This window comes from Saccopteryx bilineata, chromosome 2, assembly GCF_036850765.1.
Source record: "Saccopteryx bilineata isolate mSacBil1 chromosome 2, mSacBil1_pri_phased_curated, whole genome shotgun sequence".
In the NCBI taxonomy this organism is placed as follows: domain Eukaryota; kingdom Metazoa; phylum Chordata; class Mammalia; order Chiroptera; family Emballonuridae; genus Saccopteryx; species Saccopteryx bilineata.
In genome coordinates, this window is record NC_089491.1 from 185,008,766 (window position 1) to 185,032,342 (window position 23,577).

Here is a 23,577-nt window from a genome sequence, read left to right on the forward strand (position 1 = left end):
TAAAAGAAAATTTTAATCCATTTTCTGAGGTTTCATTGTTGGTGCATAGAAAAACAGTAGACTTTTGTATGTTGATTTTGTATCCTGCAACTTTATTGTATTGGTTTATTGTTTCTAATAGTTTTTCAGTGGAGTCTTTAGGGTTTTCTATGAACAGGGCAATGTCTTCTGCTATAAGTGACTTCTTTACTTCTTTCCCAATATGGATGCCTGTTTGCTTTGGCTAAGACTTCCAGTATTATGTAGAAGAAGAGTCAAGAGTGGGCATCCTTGTCTTGTTCCTCATTTTAGAGGAAGAGCTTTCAGTTTTTCACCATTAAATATGATATTGTCTGATGCTTTGTCATATATGGCCTTTATTATGTTGAAGTACTTTCTATACCCATTTTATTGAGTGTTTTAAACATAAAGGAATATTGTATCTTACTAAATGCCTATTTTGCATCTATTGATGGCATCATATGACTTTTGTCCTTTGTTTTGTTAATGTGGTATATCACATTTATTGATTTGCATATGGTGAACCATCTCTGTGTTCCTGGAATGTATCCCACTTTATGGTGATGTATTATTTTTTTTTAATGTATTGTTGTATTCGATTTGCTAGTATTCTGTTTTGGATTTATGCATCTATATTCATTAGAGATATTAGTCTGTGGTTTTCTGTTTTGTGTGTGCATTGCCATTACTAGGATTTGATATCAGGGTTATGTTGCCTCTTAAAATGTGTTAGTGAGTATTGACTCTTCTTCAATTTTTTGGAAGACTTTGAGAAGGATAAGTATCAAATCTTCTTTGCATGTTTGATAGAATTTACTTGTGGTCTTGGATTTTTATTTTGGGGGAAGTTTTTGATAGTTGATTCTATTTACACACTGCTCATCGGTCTACTTAGGTTTTCTACTTCTTCATGTCTCAGTGTAGGAAGAGTATACAGTTCTAGTAACTTATCCATTTCTTCTAGATTGTTGAATTTGGTGGCATATAATCTTTTCTAGTATTCTAGTGTGATCCTTTCTATATGTATAAGGTCTACCAGAAAGTTCTGTCCATTTTTGGAATAAAACAAAATACAAATTTTTCTTACCATCAATAAACTTTATTAAATAATATAATTGCATTAGTAATAATTTCTTGCCAGCGTGAGGGCAATTTGAATATCCCATTTTTGAAAAATGTTTTATATTTTGATGCAAAAAATTGAACCAGTGCTTGTTTGATATCTTCTTCATTTTTGAATTTTTAACCCTTCAAAAAATTTTGTAAGGACAAAAACAAGTGATAGTCGGAGGGTGCTAAGTCCGGGGAATATGGTGGATGCAACAGACGTGCTTCTGTAGCATTTCTTCCTTGTTGAAATTTGTAAAAATTACAGTGGCATAAATGAACTTTATCAGTAGCCACGGGTACACTATCGCTTCACACATAAAACTAACGTGAATCAACTTTGTTTTAGTTAATTTACTACATCAGTATGTATACATTAAGTGATAAAAATAGAGAGGCACACATGCACCAAATAAACATGTGCTTACCTGTCAAAATTTGTTGTGATAGAAAAGGACAGAACTTTCCGGTAGACCTTATATAATGTCTGTCATAACTTCTCCTTTCTCATTTCTGATTTTGTTTATATGAGCCATTTCTCTATTTTTTTCTTTGTGAGTCTAGCCAGGGGTTTGTCAATTTACTGATCTTTTCAAAGAACAAGCTCTTTGTTGTATTAATTTTTGCTACAGTTTTTGGAAGTTTTTTTTGTTGTTCTCTATTTCATTTAGTTCTGCTCTGATTTTTATTATTTCCTTTTTTTTTCTGCTGATTTTGGGCTACCCTTGTTCTTTAAAATGTAATACTAGGTTGTTTACTTGGATTTCTCTTGTTTCTTCTTATAAGCCTGTAATGATATAAACTGCTTTCTTATTACTGCTTTCGCTGCATCCCAGAAGTTTTGATACATTGTGTTGTCATTCTCGTTTGTAGATCTTGGCTTTTGTTTATTCTTTGGCACTGTTATTTTTTAGAAGTATATTGTTTAATTCCGTATTTTGCAGAATTTCTTTATTTTTGCTGTTAAATTGTAATCTGAGAACCTATGGTCATAGAATATGGTTGGTATAATTTCAATCTTTTTGAATTTGTTAAGGAAAGATTTGTGGCCCAACATATGGTTTATCTTAGAGAATGTTCCATGTGCACTGGAAAGGAATGTATAATCTGATGTTCTGGGATAAAATGTTCTGTAAATATCAATTATGCCCATTTGGTTTAGGGTGCCCTTCATGGCCAATATTTCTTTTTTGAATTTCTGTCTGGATAATCTGTCTAAAGCTGTCAATGGTAGGTTGAGTTCTCCAATTATGACTGTGTTTTTGTCTGTTTTCTTGTTTCAGTTCTGTGAGATGATGTCTTATATATTTTGGTGTTCCTTGACTTGATGCATATATTTTAAGCAGTGTTATGTCTTCCTGATATAGTGTCCCCTTTATCATTATAAAATGCCCATATTTATCTCTTTTTACACCTTTCTTGTCTTGAAATCAGTATTGTCAGATATAAGTATGGCTAGGCCTGCTTTTCTTTGGGTATTATTTGGTTGAAGAATCATTTTCCACCCTTTCACTTTGAGTCTTCTCTTGTCCATGCAGCTTAGATGTGTCTCCTAAAGGCAGTATATGGTTGGGTTTTGGTTTTAATCCAATCTGTTACCCTGTGACTCTTTATTGATGAGTTTAGTCCATTAACATTTAGAGTAATTATTAATGCATGGAAATTTCCTATAGGCATTTTATGTTTTGCTCTCTGGTAGCTCTGTGTCTCCTTTGGTCCTTTTCCTTTATGTTTTTGTAAGTTGTTTTTGTATCATGGTATTCCATGATTCTTTACTCTGTTTCCTCTTTTTACAGTTATATATTTCAGTTGAGTTTTTTTTTATCATAAGTGGTTATCATTAGGTTATTGAGGGAAAAAAATTTCATATATATATATATATATATATATATACACACATACGAGTCTTTTGTCCTATGAGTACTTCTGTTCTCCATCCTCCTTTGCTACTTTAGATCTTTATTCTCTCCCTTTCAGTTTTGTCACAGATTATAACTGTTTATACTATACCCTTGTTGAAGCTTTCACTTGTAGATTTGTGTTATTTTGTTCTTTTGTATCAGGTAGAATAACCCCCTTGAGTATTTTCTGCAGTGGGGTATTATGATGATAAATTCCCTCAGCTTCTGTATATCTGGAAACTTTTTTATTTTTCTATTATATTTGAAGGATAACTTTGATGGGTACAGTAGTCTTGGCTGGTAATTCCCCTTTTTCAGTCCTTGGAATTTTGGGGTCCACTCTGTTCTAGCTTGTAGAATTTCTGCTGAAAAGTCTGGTGATAGCCTGATGGGCCTTCCTTTATATTATATGTTGTGTTCCTCTTTTCCCTAACTGCCTTAAGGATAATTTTATTTGTTGTTGATTTTTGACAGTTTTATTACAACCTGCCTTGGAGAAGGCCTATTTGGGTTGAGGAAACTAGATGTTCTGTTTCCTTCTTGAATTCAAGGATCTAATTCTTTCCATAGGCTTATTATCAATTATTTGTTTGCATAGGCTCTCCATTCTTTTCTTCTTGTGATAGACCTATTATTCTTATATTGCTCTTTCTATTGGAGTCAGATAGTTCTTGTGGAGGTCTATCCGATTCTTCTTGATTCAGTTTGGGAGAGTGTATGTTTCCAGGAAATTTAGCCATTTCAACCAGATTGTCCAATTTGTTGGCATATAGTTGCTCATAATATTTTTTTACAATGTTTTGTATTTCTGTTGTTTTATTTGTTCATTCTCCTCTTTCCATTCTAATTTAATTTATTTGGGTCCCCTCTCTCATTTTCTTTATGATTCTGGCTAATGGTTTGTCAATCTTCTTTATCTTTTAAAAGAACTAGTCCTTGGTTTCACTGATATTTTGTATTTTTTTATTTTTAGTTTCTATGTCATTTATTTCTGCTCTGACATTTATTATTTCCTTCCTTCTACTTACTCTGGGCTTTGTTTGTTGTTCTTTTTCTAGTTCTTTAAGGTGTATGGTTCAATTATTTGAGATTTTTCTTGCTTCTTGAGATGGAACCATAGTGTTATAAACTTTCCTTTCAGGACTGCTTTTGCTGTATCGCAGAGATTTGGGGTTGTTGTATGTTCATTTTCATTTTCATTTGTTTCCAGGTAACCTTTGATTTTGTCCTTAATTTCATTATTAATCCATTCATTGTTTAATAACATGCCATTTAGCCTCCATGTATTTGAATGTTTTTCAGTTTTGCTTTGTGGGTTTTTTGTAATTGATTTCTATCTTTATACCATTGTGGTCAGGGAAGATGTTTAATATAATTTCAGTCTTCTTTAATTTATTAAGACTTACTTTGTGTCTTAACATTTAGTCTGTCTTCGAGAGTGTTCAATGTGCTGTTTTGGGATGAAATTTTCTGTAAATATCCATTAAATCTACCTGGTTCAGTGTGTCATATAAGGTTTCTGTTGCCTTGATGATTTTTTTCCTGAAGATCTAGCCATTGATATCAATGAGATGTTAAAATCCCGTACTTAATTATATTACTGTTGAGCACTCCTTTTATGCCTGTCAAAATTTGCTTTATATATTTAGGTGCTTCTATATTGGGTACATAAAAGTTTAGAAGCCTCTTGTTGGATTGATCCTTATGACATTACGTAACTTTCTTCTTTATCTCTTCTCATAGACTTTCTTTTCAAGTTTATTTTGTCTGGTATGAGTATCTGCCCTTTTTTTTCTTTTCCATTTGCATGAAATATCTTTTTCCATCCTTTTACTTTTATTCTGTGTGTTTCTTTTGTTCTGAGGTAGTTCTCTATTAGACATTATCTACATGGGTCTGTGCCATACTTTTTAATACACTTGTCTTTTGATGGGCACTTGGGTTGCTTCCATGTCTTGGCTATTGTAAATGCTGCAACAAAAACAGGGGTGCATATATTCTTTTGAATTAGTGTTTTGTGTTTCTTCAGATAAATACTCAGAAGTAGAATCACTGAGTCATAAGGTAGTTCCATTTTTAATATTTTGAGATCTTTCCATACTGTTTTTCATAGTTGATGCACCAATTACAGCAGCATTTCTTAATTCACAAATTCCTTAAATATTAAAAAGGTCCCTGTATAAATAAGCTGATTATTTTTTGATATGTAGAAGTCCTCAGACAACTCAGTTATTTGAAGAGGTGAAACATAAAACTATGGCTAAATGTTCCATCTCCATATAGGTTAGCAATGAAAGAAAAAGCTCATTTATAACTACCAATAGACTGCATCCTAACCTTAGTCTGCTACCTCTTATCAGACCTGGTCTAAAATTGTAAGAAGAAACTGGGGTGATGGTGTATTTCACTTGCCAAAGGCCTTGTTTATTTAGAGCTACAAATTCATTAAAATTACTAGAAAAAACTCATCGTATATAGTTTGTTGGTGGTGGGCCACCAGTGTCATTATTATAGCACAATGTCCTGCTCAAATTCAGGTTTAACAAGAATTGTTCTGATGTTATCCTTGTGACATCAGCACTCATAAGAAGCTGGAATCCTAAAATATAGGGCCAGGGAATAAAGATTTGTCAACAGATGTTACCACATGATTCTAGAACAACATTAGCATGTAGCAATGTTACCGTTATATAATTGCCTGTTTTTCAATTTGGTGCCAGCTGGCCATGACTGATGTTTGTATAGGCATGGTCTTAAGGCATGACATATCTCATTACAGATTCCTGGTGTGTGGTGCAAGAGAGATGGGCACTCTGGGCTCTAATTTAAATATGTGCACACAACAAAAACACTTTATGTTACTTCTAGTTTACTTTTAATCTTACATTAAAATAGAAATTCCCTTAAATGTTTCTTTTATGTTAGCAAACCACCTAGATCATATTATATTGTTGTATCCGTTTTAGCATAACACAGTTAGCATCTTTATGAGTATGTGTCTATCACCACATATCTATGCTTCAAGCTCAACACAGGGATCCTTAATGAGAGATCCTACCTGTGTTTTGTGCATGAATTATTTTGTGAGCAGGGACTATCAGGGATCAAGCATTCTCTATACTAAAACCCTCCATTTTCATGTCACCTCTCATCTTAAAACTGTTTTAAAATCCAGAACTTTAGAAGATGGTGAGCACTGTCTTCTCACTCAGTCATGGGCTCAGCTGAAAAACAAGAAGTTGGGTGAGTTTCCTTCCTTTTAAGTTATGCAGATTTTTGCCTTCTTTCAGTTTTACTCAAAGTAGAGGACAAGTTCCTTGCTTTCTATGTTTTAGGTGAGTTAGAATTTCTTCTTCTCTTTAGCAGACATTTTATGTTGACAGACTGTAGATCCATATAAAGCCTGTGGCCCATACCTAATTTAGCTCCCTGTGAAAAGCAAAGAATTAACACATGGGTTGATTAAGGTGCACAGGGAAAATAAGATAGGTTGTGTAGCCAAAGTAAGGTATGAAAGAATATGAAATCAAGGTTTGAACAAGAAAATGAAAGGGACAGTGTTGTATTTAGGTAAGGTTTAGATTACAGGGGTCTCAAACTCGCGGCCCGCCCACCAATTTTGTGCCGCTGCAGACTGGCCCACAGATTAATCCACAAAGTTTGATTAGTCTGCGGGCCGCACAAAATTGGTGGGCGGGCCGCACGGCCGCGAGTTTGAGACCCCTGGTTTAGAAGATGGGATCAGAACAGAAAGTTGGTTTCAGTCCCCTTGTTCTTCCTTTCATTCATTTTAAGGACACTCCACCTTGACTTTGGAACTTCTACTTGCACATACGCCTCACAATGCAAAGACCCACCTGAGCCTCATCTGCGTGAGAAGTAGACCAAGAATTAATTCCCAGAGGACTTTGGCAAGATTATAAACTAAAACCTCAAAATCTCACATGCCTGGAAATGTTGAATGATGTATAATATTTTTTATTGAACAGAAATGAGTTCACAAGGAAAAAGAAGGGAAATGAAAAGCAGGAAGGTATAAGGAGAGGTAGTGTATAGGCAGAGGGGAGAACTACAGGTCTCACATCCTGGAGGCTTTTTTTTTTTAGAACAGGAAATAAAGCTGTGGGCTTTTACAGGTGGGATACTGCGACTAAGACACCTACATCAAGTCTGGTCCTCAGCAACAAAAAAATGAACTGGGAGGAAATCTAGGAAGATGAAAAGATATTTCAAAGATTCCTGCCTTGGTTCTAGTTAAAAACAACAACAGATTTTCCCCAATAATTTGAAACCACAGTCTTATATGAGTTAGAGTTCCATTTATATAATTTCTAGGTGAAGAAACTTCTGGCCCTGGCCGGTTGGCTCAGTGGTAGAGCGTGGGCCTGGCGTGCGGGAGTCCCAGGTTCAATTCCCGGCCAGGGCACATAGGAGAAGTGCCCATCTGCTTCTCCACCCCTCCCCCTCTCCTTCCTCTCTGTCTCTCTCTTCCCCTCCCGCAGCCAAGGCTCCATTGGAGCAAAAGATGGCCCGGGTGCTGGGGATGGCTCCTTGGCCTCTGCCCCAGGCGCTAGAGTAGCTCTGGTTGTGACAGAGCGATGCCCCGGATGGGCAGAGCATCGCCCCCTGGTGGGTGTGCTGGGTGGATCCCGGTCGGGCACATGCGGGAGTTGTCTGACTGCCTCCCCGTTTCCAGCTTCGGAAAAATACACAGACACAAAAAAAAGAAAAGAAACTTCTAAGACAAGAAATTAATAATATTTAGTCCCAGACAGAAATAATTTTAAGGTTAATTTTAAAAGGAAACAAAGAAAGTATATTTAAGGTGATAAAAAAGAAAAACTGTAACTTAAGAAAGGAACAAAATACATCTTGAAATGCCCACCTAAAAGACTTAAAAAAAAACACCAAGACTTCTAGAATTGAGAAATATAGTCATTAAAATTATAATTCTTTTTTTTATTTATGATTTTAATCTGTGTTTACATAGATTCAAGTGTCCCACCGAATATATCTCCCCCACCCCCTTGAAATTATAATTCTTAATGGGCAGGTTAAACAACAGATTAGACCTAGCCCAAGAGAGTATTAATCAACTGAATACAGACTTGAGAATATCACTCAGAAGTGAGAGATAAAGAAATAAATATAATAACAGAAGGGTAAAAAGATATGCAATATAACATGAGAAGATCCCATTTAATAGGAGTGCCAGAAGAAGAGAAGTAGAAAGTGAAGGAATAGCAATAATCATACATGTAATGGCTAAGAACTTTCTATGATTCATGAAGGATGTAAACCCTCAATTCAAGAAGTAGGAGAATCTCAAACAAGAAAATACAAGTAAGTCCACATGCAAACACAGAGCAGTCAAACCTCTGAAGACTATAGACAAAGAGAAAAAAAACCCATAAAAGCAAGCAGGAAAAAAAGTTAAAAATCCATAAACAAAGGACAAATCAACCACATACATTTCAATAGGAGCAATAGAGCCAACCTAGTGAAATATATTGTCAAAGGTCTAGAGAAAGACTAAATATCAAACAAAAACTTTATTCCCAGCTGAATTATCACTGAGAATTGAGGGAGAAATAAAGTACCTTAGATAAACAAGACTGAAGGATTTACAACCCACTGACTCTTAACTAAAGAATGACAAAATAGACTGGAAAGAAGAAAATTTAAACCAGAGAGAAAAAGTAGCAGGCAAGAGGGAAAAACATCAATTATATTACTTTCTGTTCAGACGACCCAATTTAACTTGTTTAAAACACTTCGCTTGGTAAACTAAAATAATGGCAAAATTGGATGAGAGTAAATGCTATCAAATGACCCCACAAAGCAACAAAATTAGAATAAAATTATTGACTAATCCAGTAATTTTCAACCTTTTCCACCTCACGGCACACATAAACTAATTATGAAAATTCTGTAGCCCACTAAAAAAAATATATTGGTTGCTGGTCTGACAAAAAAAAAAAATAGAAATAATTTTGATTCAGTTATACTGGACAGCTGTTGTGCTGGCTGTTGTCATATTTTTATTTGACAATCTAAGGGAAAAGAGGTCAGTACCCCTGATTAAACAACTAGGTATTAAAGAATGTTTTAAAAATTCTTGTAGCACACAGACTGAAAATCACTGGAATATTAATAAATATGACCTGAGCATCTTTTGGGCACAAAGAACAATACTGCTGAACCAGTGTAAGATGCTTACAAAGAAAATAATCTAAAATTTGATCACAGTACAGCATTTTTGTTTGTTTGTTTTTCATTAAAGTTAGCTACTTAGATATTCATTAATTTGATATAAACCTATGTAAATCTAGGCTCTTAAAGGATTCCATGTGTTTCTAAGTAAAGCTAATTGAGTCAGAGAAATAGTTGAGGACATATACTGAAATTCACATTAAACATACTATACATCCCTCAAAAATAACACCTTTTGCTATGGCCACAGAAAAAAACAATAAATGCCCATTTACATGTTTACAATCAAGTAACAAGTCCCAGAGTCTATTCACATTTACTGTCCCATAAGTAAGTAAATATAAGGAAAAAATTTACTAAGCATTTTTCAACAGACAAATGAATGTGCCATGGAACCTTACATCTCTGCAAAAATACAAGTGAAAAATAATCTCTCTTAATAAAAAGCAACAATACTAAAAATTGATTGAATGCATTTGTTCAGCTAAAAACACAATGTTCATCTACTCGACCATTAGCATCAGCAGACTTTCATCCAATGAGGATTGGCTGATAAAAAGAACTTACACTTTTCTCTTTTTCTTCTTTGGGGACAGTTGTCTCACAGAGAGTAACAAAATAATCAACCTCTAATTAAAAGAACTGCTGTGTCAAATGTTTACAGTCATAATGTTTTTACTCCAAGAAGAAAAATTCCATGCAAACAAATTCCAAGCTAACCCAAACCATTTTACTTCATATATTCTTCAATAACAGTATTTAAGCTATAATTTTTTAAACAGGGATGACTCTAAAGGTATCAGGGCCTAGCTTTCCGATCATTTCTTTCAACTTCTGTACAGTTTTCAGTTCCTCAAGAAAATATACCATGATACACAATTTCAGAGAGCCCTGACCCAGCATTTTAGCATTTTCCACTGTTAAGGAGTAGAAGGTGCCTTACCACTTTCTCTTACCAAACTCCCCTATGACCTCTGGAGCCGAGAGTCTCCAGTGGTTGGCAAATTCATTAATCAGCTGAACCAGATACAATGATTGAAATTTCTTTTGAGAGCCAAATTTTTTAAACTTAAACTATATAGCAGTGGTTCTCAACCTTTCTAATGCCGTGGCCTGCAATACAGTTCCTCATGTTGTGGTGACCCCAAACCAAAAAATAATTTTGGTGGCTACTTCATAACTGTAATTTTGCTACAGTTATGATTCGGAATGTAAATACCTGATATGCATTATGTATTCTCATTGCTACAAATCAAACATAATTTAAACATAGTGATTAATCACAAAAACAGTATTTAATTATATATTGAGAAATATTTATTACTAATGGACCTCCTTACCTAGTGTATTGGGGCTACCATTCCGTAAATAGCTGCTTAACTAATGGATCTGTTTTTTTCAGATTAGTGGCAAGTTTTCTATATAGAACAGTGTGAACTACGTCATAGGATATACTGCAGTTTCTGCACAGCATGGTATCTTTCAGGGCTCTTTCACACTATAAAGCAGCAGTTTCTGCAGTGGAATCCACATCTCATTTACTTCAATGGGAGACCCGTGGATTCCGCAGAAGAGAGATCCCCTGTACGGCAGAAATGCAGTTCCAACACATTTCTTCCTCTCCTATTCAAGTCAATGGGAGGCCGCAGCAGATTCCGCTCAAATATAGAGCATGTTGCTTAATTTTTTCCATGCTAGAACTTTTCCTAGAGCAGAAAAATTCCAAATGTGGAATCTGCCACCCCAATAGACTTCTATAGGAGGCAGATCTTTTACACTGCAGAATCCGCACAGCAGATTCCTCAGTGTGAGGCCTCTTTCAGTCTATTGGGGGTGGCGGATTCCACATTTGAAATTTTTCTGCTCTAGGAAAAGTTCCAGCGTGGAAAAAATTAAGCAACATGCTCTATATTTGAGCGGAATCTACTGCAGCCTCCCATTGACTTGAATAGGAGAGGAAGAAATGTGTCGGGAACTATCATTTCTCTGCCTCTTATTGAAATCAAAAGGAGGCTGCTGCGGATTGTGTGGTAACCTGAGATTCTCGGGAGCTCTCTTCCACAAAATCCACCGCACTCTCAATGAAATCAATAGAAGGCGGATTCAATGCCGGAAACCGCTGATTTCAGCAGTTTCCTCATTCAGAATATGGGAAAAATAGTGGGAGATAATTATACATTGGGGAACAGTGTGAACTACATCTTATAGTGGTCTCTTATAGTATAAGACCGATGTAGTTCACACTGTGTAAATGTATGGTGCTTTGTGTAAGTGTAAGCTGCTTTGTGTACTGTGTAATGATTACACACAAAGCACCTTACACTTACACAGTATTGTGTGTATGGTGTGTGTACTGTTTTTACATTATTAACCTTTTTGTACACCAGCAGGCTGTCTCGCAGGCTCTCTTGGCTCTCCACCTCCTGCCTCTCCGCCTCCTAGGCTTCTGTCCTCCAGCGCTTGCTGCACCCGCCCACTGTTGACATCAGCAAGCGCGGGACACACCTAATGCGCTGCTATGGACGAGCAGCTCTGCCGCTACGGACTGTGGAGTGTTCCCCCTGCTTCCCCCGACCCTTAGGCCCCAGACGGATGATACAATCATGTCTGCGCATGACCGCAGGCATTCAGTTTGGAATGCACGTCCATAACGGCGTGCGTTCAAGCTGAATAGCACTGCTGCAGACGGTAGCGCAGCTTCTCAGCGGCTAAAGCCATCGGAAATATGTATTTTACGATGGCTTTAGGCGACCCCTGTGTTTTGGTCATTCGACTTCTGCCGGAGTCGCGACCCACAGGCTGAGAACCGCTGCTATATAGGTAGGCACATTCCTTATCAAGGTAGCGCCCGCACGTGGTATTTTATGGAAGAGCCACACTCAAGGGGCCAAAGAGCTGCATATGGCTCACGGGCTTCAGTTTGCTGACCCTGCATCCATCTGTCTTAAGAAGTTAAAGGTATCCTTACAAGAAGACGACTGTGCAGACTGTGAATAGAGCACAGACTAGTTCAGAGACTGGCTGTGAGGTCACCCAGCATGAATTCAAATCAATACTATGTGACCTTATGCAATTAGTTTACCTTCTCTGTGCCAATTTTTCCCATCTGTACTGGGGATATAAATATTATCTAAGACCAATGTGATAATTAAAGGAGATGGTAAGTCCAGCACAGTGCCTGGCGCAGAGTAAGTACTCCAGAAATATTAGCTATTATTATCAGTTGTAAGATTAGTAAAACCATAAAAATATGAGTGAATGGGGAAAAGGTATGGTATTAAGGTTTAATTTAAATTATTTAAATGGCAAAACCAAGGAACATCTTCCATAAGAAGTTCGAGTTTATAAAAACTTCCACTGAGCTAATAAAAAATTGGAAATGCAAAGTGTGTAACTTTTAGGTAACCATACACTTAAATATTGTTGAATTCTGATCCTTAACCCTTACATTGTTATACATTTTCAGAGACATGTTGTGGGCTCAATAATGTTACATTTAACTATTTTAAGCTATGATGCCATAAAGCAAACCTCAGTCTCTGGGTGTTCCAGTATCCCCACAGGATGTACAAAGCCCAGCTTCACAGAAAGAGCTGTGTCATTCCAAATTCCTTCCCTGTCTCTTATTGTGTGTAGCCAAGGTCAGAAAACCAGTAATCTGAATCTGGACTTTCTTCCAGACTGTCCTTTTGAGAACCAGCACTTGTGAGAGCGATTAACACATGCTCAAAACACATGCCTTATTTTGTGACAGAATTATCTGCAAATAAAAACCCTGGATTCTAAGGGCATCATCTAATAAGGGAACTAAACGTAAAGGAGTCAAGAATGTCCTATATTCCCATTTTCAGAAAACAAACTGGTGTCTCTGAATAACATACCTAAAAGCTTCCCAAGACCCTGTATCTCTGAGACCATGTGTTCCCAAACTGGCAGTCCACGTAGACAGCTGAAGGACATTTTGCTTTTCCTCATTTAACAACAGGACAAAAGACTTTGACTAAAGTATACACAGAACAGAAACTGAACACAGTTTTTTCTGTGATTAATACTTCTAATAGTTCAATTATGTCAATTTGTCTTAAACATAGTAGTAAAATATGCCATTGAAATATATTTCTTGAGATTTGTTTTAAAGCCTTCAACCTCCCATTTTTTAAATTAAATTTAAAAACTTAACTATAATCTTTAAAAAATTATCAGTGACATCCAAAAAAAACTGGATATCACTGTTTGCAGTATAAATCATTTCTTATAACCATCAACTCTCCTCTGTTTAGTGTAAAGATGGGTTCAGGGAGAAACAGTTATCATAGTGCACACTCACCAGCGGCTCTGCCATGATGATGCGAATCTTGCGCTCAGCCTGAGTGGTGAAGTTGACAAATAAACTCTTGAGAACATATTCCCCTGGTTTGCTGTCTGGGTCCACATGGATGGGTAACATGGTTGGCGGCCCTTTCTCCTTCTGTGTGCCAGACACAGGTGGAACTGGAGGCTTGATATAACCGTTACCAACTGGAGAAGCTGAAAAATAGAATGAATATTCTTACTGTCTGAAAACCACATCATAAACACTTGGGTTGGCTGCATTAAGCCATAATATAAGGATATGAATTACATCTGGAATGCTGTTCTATATATAACCTGGCCTTATTCTTTAGAAATGGTGTCAGAATTTAATTATTTTGATTACTTTAGATTTGTGTTTTGCCATATTTGATAATCTTGAAATACTTCTGGTTACCACACTGCTTTAGGTAAATTATGTGCCAAGTATATAACATAGTTGATTAATCCAACAACATTTGAGATGTTTTTTGCATCATTTTTTATGTTCAAGGAAATAATAAAGGACATGTATGTGGAAAACTGATTTGTTGTCCTGGTTTTCCTAATGGCTAAGATCTCTGTCTTCTGTGCTTCATTCTAAGTAATGGAACAAGAAAAAAATGAAAGAAATAATGGGAAAAAACTTCAGATGTTTCCAAGAACCAATTTATATTAGCCCAGCTTGTCTTCTCTCTGACAGGGATGCCCCTCTGGTAAGATGAAGGCTCAGGCAGGGCCCCACCTATGCCAACCAAAGAGTGGCTTCAACTTTCATTCTCACCACCCTGTGGTACATGCTGTGGTGCCCTCCTCATCCTTTATAAAATGTGCAGATTCCCCACTTGGATTAGATTTTGAACAGAATCCCCAATAAGTGGCCTTCATTCAGAACACAATAGTCAGACAACTATTTTGATAGAGAAAGTAAATTTTTACTCATAAGTGGAAATTTTATGTCTCTCCTTTTTTTTTTTTTTTTTTTGTATTTTTCCAAAGCTGGAAACGGGGAGAGACAGTCAGACAGACTCCTGCATGCGCCCGCCCGCCCGGGATCCACCCGGCACGCCCACCAGGGGGCGATGCTCTGCCCCTCCGGGGCATCGCTCTGTCGCAACCAGAGCCACTCCAGCGCCTGGGGCAGAGGCCAAGGAGCCATCCCCAGCGCCCGGGCCATCCTTGCTCCAATGGAGCCTCGCTGCGGGAGGGGAAGAGAGAGACGAGAGGAAGGAGAAGGGGAGGGGTGGAGAAGCAGATGGGCGCTTCTCCTCTGTGCCCTAGCTGGGAATCGAACCCGGGACCCCTTGCACGCCAGGCCGACGCTCTACCACTGAGCCAACCGTCCAGGGCCTTTATGTCTCTTCTTAAATTGTAATGTGCACTACTCCCTTCCCCATAAGTACCTCTAAGATGATCAGTTATCACTCTAAAGGTTATAGAAATGCTGAGGACAGGATAATGATAAAGCAGACATTTAAAAGAAGACTATATCATTTTGGATGACTGGATATAGGGATTAAGGAAAACAATAAGAAAAATTAGATGTCTAGTTTGGACACCAGTTAGGGTATCAGAGAACAGTAGTGTGCCATTGATAATGAAAGAGGAAGAAAAAAGTTCTCCTTGAAACCTTCTCAAAATTACAAGTAAATTCAGGCTTCCTTTACCTTATTTCTACCTCAAGTCAAATTCTGAGGAAGTCATAACAAAAAAAATGGCGCTTATTTTATTGAATTATAAACATGTTCTCATGTTATGTTGCAGATTTTCCCTCAATCCTTCCTACTCTTTCCTAAAGCCCCACCCTCTCCGGGTCACTGAACTTGGAATTGAGGGGTCCTGAACAATCTCAACTACACTAGAATATGGCCTCTTCACTTATAAAAATAAAATAAGTTGTATCTTACTTCTGTTCCTCTCCATGCTCAGCAGCTCTGTCATAGTCTGGGCCCTCAAAAGCCTATGACATGGTTACTAGAGCAGCACTGTTGCTGCCTTTAATTCATTCATTTTACATACCAAACTGACCTTCCTTTAGCACGGCTTTAATCTTTACACTTTTTTTACTCAGCATTTTCAGTGCCTCTCAGTTATCACTGCCAGGCCTCAGACACATGGCCTGGGTCTGAGCCCTTCTGCTAGCGTGCCTCCATCTTGTGCCCATGTCATGCTGCTGTCCTGGCTGGTCCAACAGCACATGGTTCTCATGTATGGCTGCCTCTTCTCCTCCTCCTTCCTATATTCTCTGCCCATCTAAGTCTCCTGTCCCTTAAGAACCACTCCTAATGGCACATATACCAGGTTAACCCTTACTGGCAAGTTTGTATTTCCAGATTTAAACATTTAACTTACGTTCTCTGGGGCTATACACCCACATTACCTAAGAAAGACTCAGTAGACAGGTGACAAGTGATGTGATTACCCACTGGTCATGCAGTTGTGCCTAGGATCAGCCATGTAACTGAGCCATACATTCTTCTAGATGTATCCCCTAAAGGTTCCTCAACTAGACTGTGGTCTCTCACATTTAGTACAGAGTTTGTCACTCAGGTAATAGCCAATAAAGCTCCTTAACTAAATAAAGTCACATCTGACTTCGCTTCTGTACATCCCAAAGTCATTCACATAGAGGAAACTCTATGACAAGATTCAGTGGTAGACTTGCTAAAGGAATAGGGAGCAGGATTTGCAACAAAGAGTCATTAGTTCAATGGTGCTCCAAGCAGCTTCCTAAAAAGTATTACTTATTCTAACAGGGCATACTCAAAATCAGGTGATGCAAATGAAGTCTTGGCCACTCCTCCATATTCCCTCCTACTCTCTCAGTGCAAGTCCAGCTTAAAGAGGGACAGGCGACTTCCACGGATGCTTCCTAAAGTATCAAGGCATTGTGCCACAAAACTGGAGACTGAAATATAAACCAAGAAAAGTCTGAGTGGATGATGACTTTTTATATCTTTCATTTTCTATGGGATTTTATCCATTCCTAGACTGCAGCAATAATTAGGGTGATGCAACATATAATTGCAAGACCAGCTCAATCGCTGTAAGACTATTGGCCCTAAAAGTTCGAACTTTGGTGAGAGAATGTTCCTAAGGGTGACCTCTGGCAGTCGTCCTGCAAAACCACTTTTTATTTTCATATTTTTTTTTATTTTGAAGTTAAATTTAATGGGGTAATATTGATCAATAAAAGTACATAAGTTTCAGTTAAATATTTCTATAGCATTTAAGCTACTGATTGCATTGTACAGAGTTTATCACTCAGGTAATACTCAAAGTTAAATGAATTTCCGTCACTGTATATTTGTCCTTCTTTTTTCCCCTCCCCTCAAACCTCTCCCCCAGGTAACCATTGTACTTTTTACCTATTTCCATGAATCTCAGTTTGATATCCCATCTTCGTGGGATATATATTTGTCCCACAAAGACACCTTTTGAAGCAGGTAGCTGACATCCAGAAACCACAATGACTCTTAGACAAATCTTTCATTGAAAACGCCAAAGTACCAATTCACTGCTGTCATAAAAAACACGTTATCCACCTGTACTTCAAAGCCAGACATTTTCTGAATACAAAAGCCTATGTGCACAGCTTTCATGAGCTAGAATAGTCCTAGCCAGCTGAGCCCTGTGCCAGAGCCGCAAGTGAGCCAAGGGGAGGGCCATCAGTGTGCGGTAAAACCGATCAGCTGGGCAGATGGAGATGCAGAAAAAGTTAATGGGATAAGTGTCCTTGAACTAGATAGATGCACTTCCAAGTTTTAGTAAACCCTCATTATCCTACCACAGGTAATTCATAACAAATCCCAGCCTTTTGCCAGGATAGTTTTGAAATAAACATATGACATGGTACCTTTCAGTAATTCAGTTTTTGGGTGACAATATAGCTGAGAACCAAGAAATACGTGATCCCTGCTGGTCAAAAGTGAGTCACCGAGTTCATACTAATCTAAACATTAGAATATTGCCATTAGAAAAAAATCACCAGACTCTCCTTCAGCACTTGCTTACTCTCAGTTGACATATATTTAAGATCAACTATCTAGTTTCCAAGTTCACAATAGTCTAGATACAGAAAATTACAAGGGAAAGATGCAACCTGTTCAGAAAGAAACACTAATAGCAAAGGAAGAAAATAATGGCATTAACTCCAAAAAGCCACCAGAACTTAAAAATGCAGTAGCCTGAAGCCATTAGTACAGAGCCACAGAATGTGACATTCACATAGACATGGGGATGTCCATGATTCGGTCCAGCATGTGGTCACAATTAACATTCACGAGATGACCCTGAGTCCCAGGGAAAGTTTAAAATCAGTCTGATATATAGTCCTGTATTTGAGAAGGTGGGAAAAAGAAGAATAGTAATTTCCAGAAGGCTTCCCTTTCAAATGAATAAAACTAAAAAAGGCATTGGTATGTAAAGGAAGAAACACCATCTCTTAGGAATTTAGTCCTTAGGAATTATATCTATTTGTGCACACACCTGAAAGTAATACAAAATAACACTGATTGTAAACGGCAATTGAAAAATTAATTTAAAAAATAAGTCTACTTGTGCACGGTCTAATTTCTAAATGAAACTTACTACTTTTTATTGAATTGATAGGGGTGAGATTGGTTAATAAAATTATGAAGGTTCCAGGTGTACATAAAAAAAATATCCAGAAATCAGTTCAGTATGCTCTCGTCCACCTGGCTGGGCCGAGCCGGGCCGGGCTCGGCCTGGCAGGGCGACGCAGATGCTCTGGCCACTTGCTCCTCACGTGGGCCCTCTGCAAGCACAACTCTCTTATGATAAAGGGGTCCGATGTCTGTCGGCATCTCCTTTCCCCCACCTGAATCCACTTGGAAGCAATGATTTAATCTGTGGGATTAAAACTTCTTCAATTTAAATTTCCTGAATGTGATAAAATTTAAGCTTCAATCCCAATGGCCCTTATCCTCTTTCCCCTTTTCTTCCTCCTCTCATATTTCTATTTTCACACAACAGACCAACATCCCTAGAAAATCACTCAAATCAGTGCTCTTGCGGTAGGCAGGGATCTAAGAGGGAGATCAGAAGAAGGGCATCATTGTCAGATATTAATTAGGTCTCAATTTTTTTGAAATGTGTTTTCTCTTTATATTTTAATCTTAAACATGTTCTAAATTTTCTCTATTGTCTTCTTTTGCCTTGTTGGTCAAATAAGTTTGTAAACATAATATATAGGTTTGCTCACTTATAGTTTGTTTGCATTGGGTGTGGGGTACAGGCTGTAAGCAGGCCAGATCATATAAAGCTTAGTTTTAAGACTATGGCTTTCCTACCCTAAGTGACTTTGTATCAGAGACTTCATTGTTTGTATACTAGATTAAAAGTTTTGATTTCTACACTATAAAATGGAGCAGACCGGGAACTTGCTCTCTCTCAGTTCCTGAGATTAGCATTAGAGGGGAGAGCAGAGAAAGGCCACGTGGAAGAGAGGAGAAGCAGCCAAGATGGCGAGTGCTGAAGGAGAATCCAGTTTGTGCAGAGAGAAGGAGATGGGGAACAGAGGTGAATAAGGATGGTGAGGTACAAACCTTTGATTCTAGAAAACTCGGATAAGTCAGTGGCTTTGGGAGCCCTGAATGGAAAGGGGAGTGTTTTCCCACTGTGTGTATTTCTTGCCCACCGGGTATAAACTAGGATTAAAGATGATGGCCCACCAGTTCTTTGCTCATTACCATCTGTCCAAATCAAATGCGAATCTGCATGGGCCAGGCGGCTGTGATGGTGGCCGTGGCTACTGGCTTTACATGCCTTAAGTGTGTTTTGTTGATGTTATTTATTTTTATTCCAAATTCTGTTTCTATTTGGTTCTGCTTGATGATGTTAGGAGGTGTTTTTCCCTGTTACTGGCTCTCTATTTCTTATATCAAGCAAGGTCCATTGCTTAATCTGGAAGAAGTCTGCATTAAACTCTTGTGGCCCTTTCTCACCTCTTCATTACATCCATTTCTGATTGCAGGAGATGATCTTTTGAACAGAAATATTTTTTTTTCCAATTTCATTGACAAATACCTTAATTTTTAGGCTGCCTGCTGCTCTTAGCTGGCTAAGATCTTCAGCACGATTTCCCTAAGTTACCAACATTTGTAGGAATTACCATATTAACCTTCTAGTAACGAACACCCACAACTTGCAGTCCAGCTGCATTTTTATTACAACACTGAAAGAAAAGGAAATAATACCATGAATCTCCTCATGTGAATGCCACAGAGGCTAAAAGAGGTGATAGGTATTACAAGAAAGCAATTGGTTTTCTCGGTCAGATTTTTAGTGACATTAATATTGTTGCTCACTCGTTCACATGTTCATTTTAGCCAATATTTCTTCAATGAGTGCCTAGGTTTCAGGTACTGCTCTAGGCATTGAGGAGACAGTAGTGAACAGAACAGATGGTTCTCGCCCACATGGAGATTAAAGGTTAAGCAGCTTCATACAATCAGGAATTTCATGTGTGTCTAAAACATACACACACATACACTGTCAGACTGCAACAGGTTTTAAAAGAGAAAGGGAAAACTACACAGAAAGACCTGTTCATCTTTACCTGAGCACAGGTACGCAGATGTTAAGAGTCTGGGTGTAGGAAATCACCCTTCTAACCTTGAACCCTCTATGACTTGGATTGAGGAACTTGAGTTAAAAGCCCTGGGTGAATGTCTCTTGGATGCAAACACCAAGAAGCTGTGTGTGTGAGTGACCTTTGTGCAGACACAAAGGAATACCTGTGAACAGGCTTTAGAAAATTAGCCTAGAGGTTCTGGATTGCCCCTTCCTTGTGCTTGTTAATTAGCAAAAGAAAAAGAATGTACTGACCCAAATTAGCCCTTTCTCCATGTCAGCAAAATGGCCATTAGTCATTCTTTCCCCTTATCACCTGGCCTCCCTCCCTTGTAATTCAGTTACCTCTGTTCTGCTTCTATAGTAAAAGCTGAGGGAGAAGAAAATTCAGGAGTCCTCTTTGCTTCCCTTGGCAGGCCTCCCCCTCTTCCTCTTAACATCAATTTGTGTCTTGAGTAGGTTTCTTCCACGCAGCACCGGTAGTTCGCAGTGGGCTGTAGTGCTACATCTGGGACTGCCATAGAGAAGAACGAAAGCTGTGTGCTGTGGTGACTGAGAGAGTCCAGGCAGACTTGGCTCAGGAAGGATTTGCTTTTCCAGCCCATCCCTTTGGCTTGTTTATATCTGTGTCAGTTCTAGTTGAAAATGAGAATCTTAGCCAGCCTGTAAAGAATGTGAAGCCAAGCGCACATCAGACCCACTGCGTCTTCACCGCCTTGCAGAGTCTGGGGCTCAGAGAAGAGGGCTCCTCTGCTAGCTTTCTCCAGGTTACAAAGACAGATGAGCACAGCTGGTTTTTTAAAACACTCAGTCTTCTCTCTGACGTTCCCAATTACTGGAATCAGACTCAGAGCATTTGAAATAAAAAATAGTTTTCTTTTTTTTTTTTTGAAGTGTCCCCAAGAGTCTATGTGATAACCATTCAAAGTAGGGTGGTCCATTTAAACAACTTTCCTTTCTAGGAATAGATATCATCTTATCTTCCAACAGAGGGTAAATTTATTTCTTTGCTCAAGGTTGGATAGAAGTTGTTTCTTCTGCCAGTCCTCAATCTCTCGTTCATTTTGTGGGTTCTAAAGGCAAACCCTTTAGCAACCAAGACCCTTCTTTAGGACCATGATCCCCTCCATATTTCCTGGTTCACAGTAACATACCATAAAGCATAACAAACCAAAAACGATGTAGCTACCATGAGTATGTCACTGAGTGTAAAGAACCATAATGAACTGTCCCCTAATGCATTTATAATAGTACTTGAACAAGCCATTTTAAAAGGTACTGCAAGTATTCAAAATGACCAGAAACCCTTAAAGTAATGCAAAATAAATTAGGATGACGAGAAATAAACCTCCAAGTATAATAGGAAGAATTATTTTCCTATTAAGAAATGCAAAATATTATTAAGAAATGCTAAATGTTGGAACAGGTAAAACAATTAGTTTGAGCAACATAAAATCATTTAACAAAAAGATACAATTTGATGTATTTCAAAGCAGGTCAAGAAAAGACTAATGGTTAAAAAAGCTCAGGAAGAGTGACGTCACGGATATGGCGCCGTGAGCAGCGCGTCCGACAGCTCTCCCCTAAATCACAACAAATTTATCAACTAGAAACAGAAAAATTTATCCTCGGAGCATTCCGGAGTTCCACACAAACTGATAGCGAAAGGACTGTTATCACTTTAATCTGAGAGATGAGGGTGTGGAGGAATCTACCGCAGTGACGTTCATTCAAGCTGCGAGGAAGTACGCCTGTGGTGAGTCAGCCCACATTTGGGAGCCGCCGCAAGCTGAGCCGCCGCCGCGAGCCGCCGCGCGTGCGCGCCCGGTCCGGTTGGGCACCGCTGACGTTCCCAGCGGCCCGCACACAGCGAGTGAGAGTCACCAGCCACCGGAGCCCGGAGCACCCCATTCGCGCGCGTGCCCTGGGCATTCCACGCGCCCAGGGCGCCCTGCTGGCCCGCATACCCAGGTGCTCCATTATCCTGCGCCTGGTGCGATCCAGCCGCCAGCAGCAGGGCGAGCGGGAGAGGCTTGGGAGATTCTCTCCGTGGGCGGGGCACCTCACCCAGCCATTCAAGCTAACAATCAAGCGTTGGGGGAGGGGCGCGCGCAGGCAGCCTAAAATACCTTCGGAAGCACAGCTGCGACCCAATCACTGAAATTAGCTTAACCCATGAAATCTGCGCACCCTGGGTTCTAATTGATAAGATCTCTCTCAGTTCAGCGATCCAAGACAAGAGGCGTGATATTTTTTAGTGCCTCTCGCTAAAGGGGCGGGGGCAACTTCTGATTGATAGAGCCTCCATATTCAGGGATAAACGCTAACAAGAAGGACTTGGCAGATAATAAGATCTATACTACACTAGTCGCAAGCAGAGACTAGTGCCTCTTCTTCCCTGCAAAAACAGGCTACAAAGTGTGGAAAGCCTGGGTTGAGAGGTCCAACTAAATGATAGGCGCTGAACAGTCACCTTGACAACAATTGACTCCCACCCCCGCCTGATTAAACTGGAGGCCCTGACTGTCAGAGCCTTTCCCAAAGCCTTGCGCTGAGTGGGGATAGAGTGGGGATTTCCCAGCTCTTTGAGCCTCTTACTCCCCAGGCAGAAGCAGTTGCAGCCTTATAGCTGGATCACCAGGCTGCTAATTCAGAAAGGGGGGACTAGGAGAGAGAATCCAGGAAAGCAAACTCTCTCATCGTTGGACCCTGCAAACGCCAACAAGCCGTGACTACCAGCAAGACTAAAGCCAATTATATGACATTGCCATAGAATCCCATCAACTGCAAATCCCTACCTAAGAGTGACACAGGGGCAGAGCCTGGGGTACAGAGTCACCGACCAGGAAGAGGGAGAGAAAAGAAAAAGGAAGAAGTTAACCTCTCAAAATCAAGAAAAATCCACAGACTTTACAACTTGATCCACTAATTTTTTTGTTGTTGTTGTTTGTTTCTTCTGTCTTATTGCCTTTATTTCCTCCACATCGGTCCTTCTATTCTCTGCCCATCTTATGCTTCCCCTTTCTTGAACTACACTACCCATGAGTGTTGCATTTTATTTCTCTTCTTCATCCTCACCCTCCTTTAAGGTTATACTCCAAAACACTTAACTCTCACTCTCTCCTCTTTTGTTTTTTGTTTTTTTTTTTGTCTTGCTTTATTTTGTTTTTTTCTCTTCCTATTTTATTTCTTCCTTCGTTTTTCTCTTTTTCTTATTTTTTCCTTTCTATTCGTTTTTTCTTTTCTCATTTTACTTTCCTCCCATATAATCCTCAATCACGAACAAATTAGTTAATTTGGGACTCAAGGCTTTTTTTTTGGCTTTATTTCTCTTTTTTGCTTTTGTTTTTATTTTTTTTCTTCTTTGTTTATTTTTGTGGCATTTTGGGTCCTCCCAACCCAAGGTCTCCATTGTATTTAATCTTCGCTCCAC

General features: G+C 38.7%; 1 protein-coding gene across 14 annotated transcripts in view; it reads right to left on the reverse strand.

The window, feature by feature from the left end:
• FRY (FRY microtubule binding protein) overlaps positions 1-23,577 on the reverse strand; it is a 620,873-nt gene that overhangs the window by 306,758 nt on the left and 290,538 nt on the right. For 13 of the 14 annotated variants that reach the window (XM_066258908.1, XM_066258906.1, XM_066258901.1 and 10 more), the window contains one exon: positions 13,549-13,748. In XM_066258908.1, coding sequence (XP_066115005.1) covers positions 13,549-13,668 — 120 coding nt within the window. In that variant the 5' untranslated portion in view covers positions 13,669-13,748. Of the gene's footprint in view, positions 1-13,548; positions 13,749-20,489; positions 20,511-23,577 lie in introns of those variants that run through there. The other variant, XM_066258904.1, reaches the window with a different exon arrangement.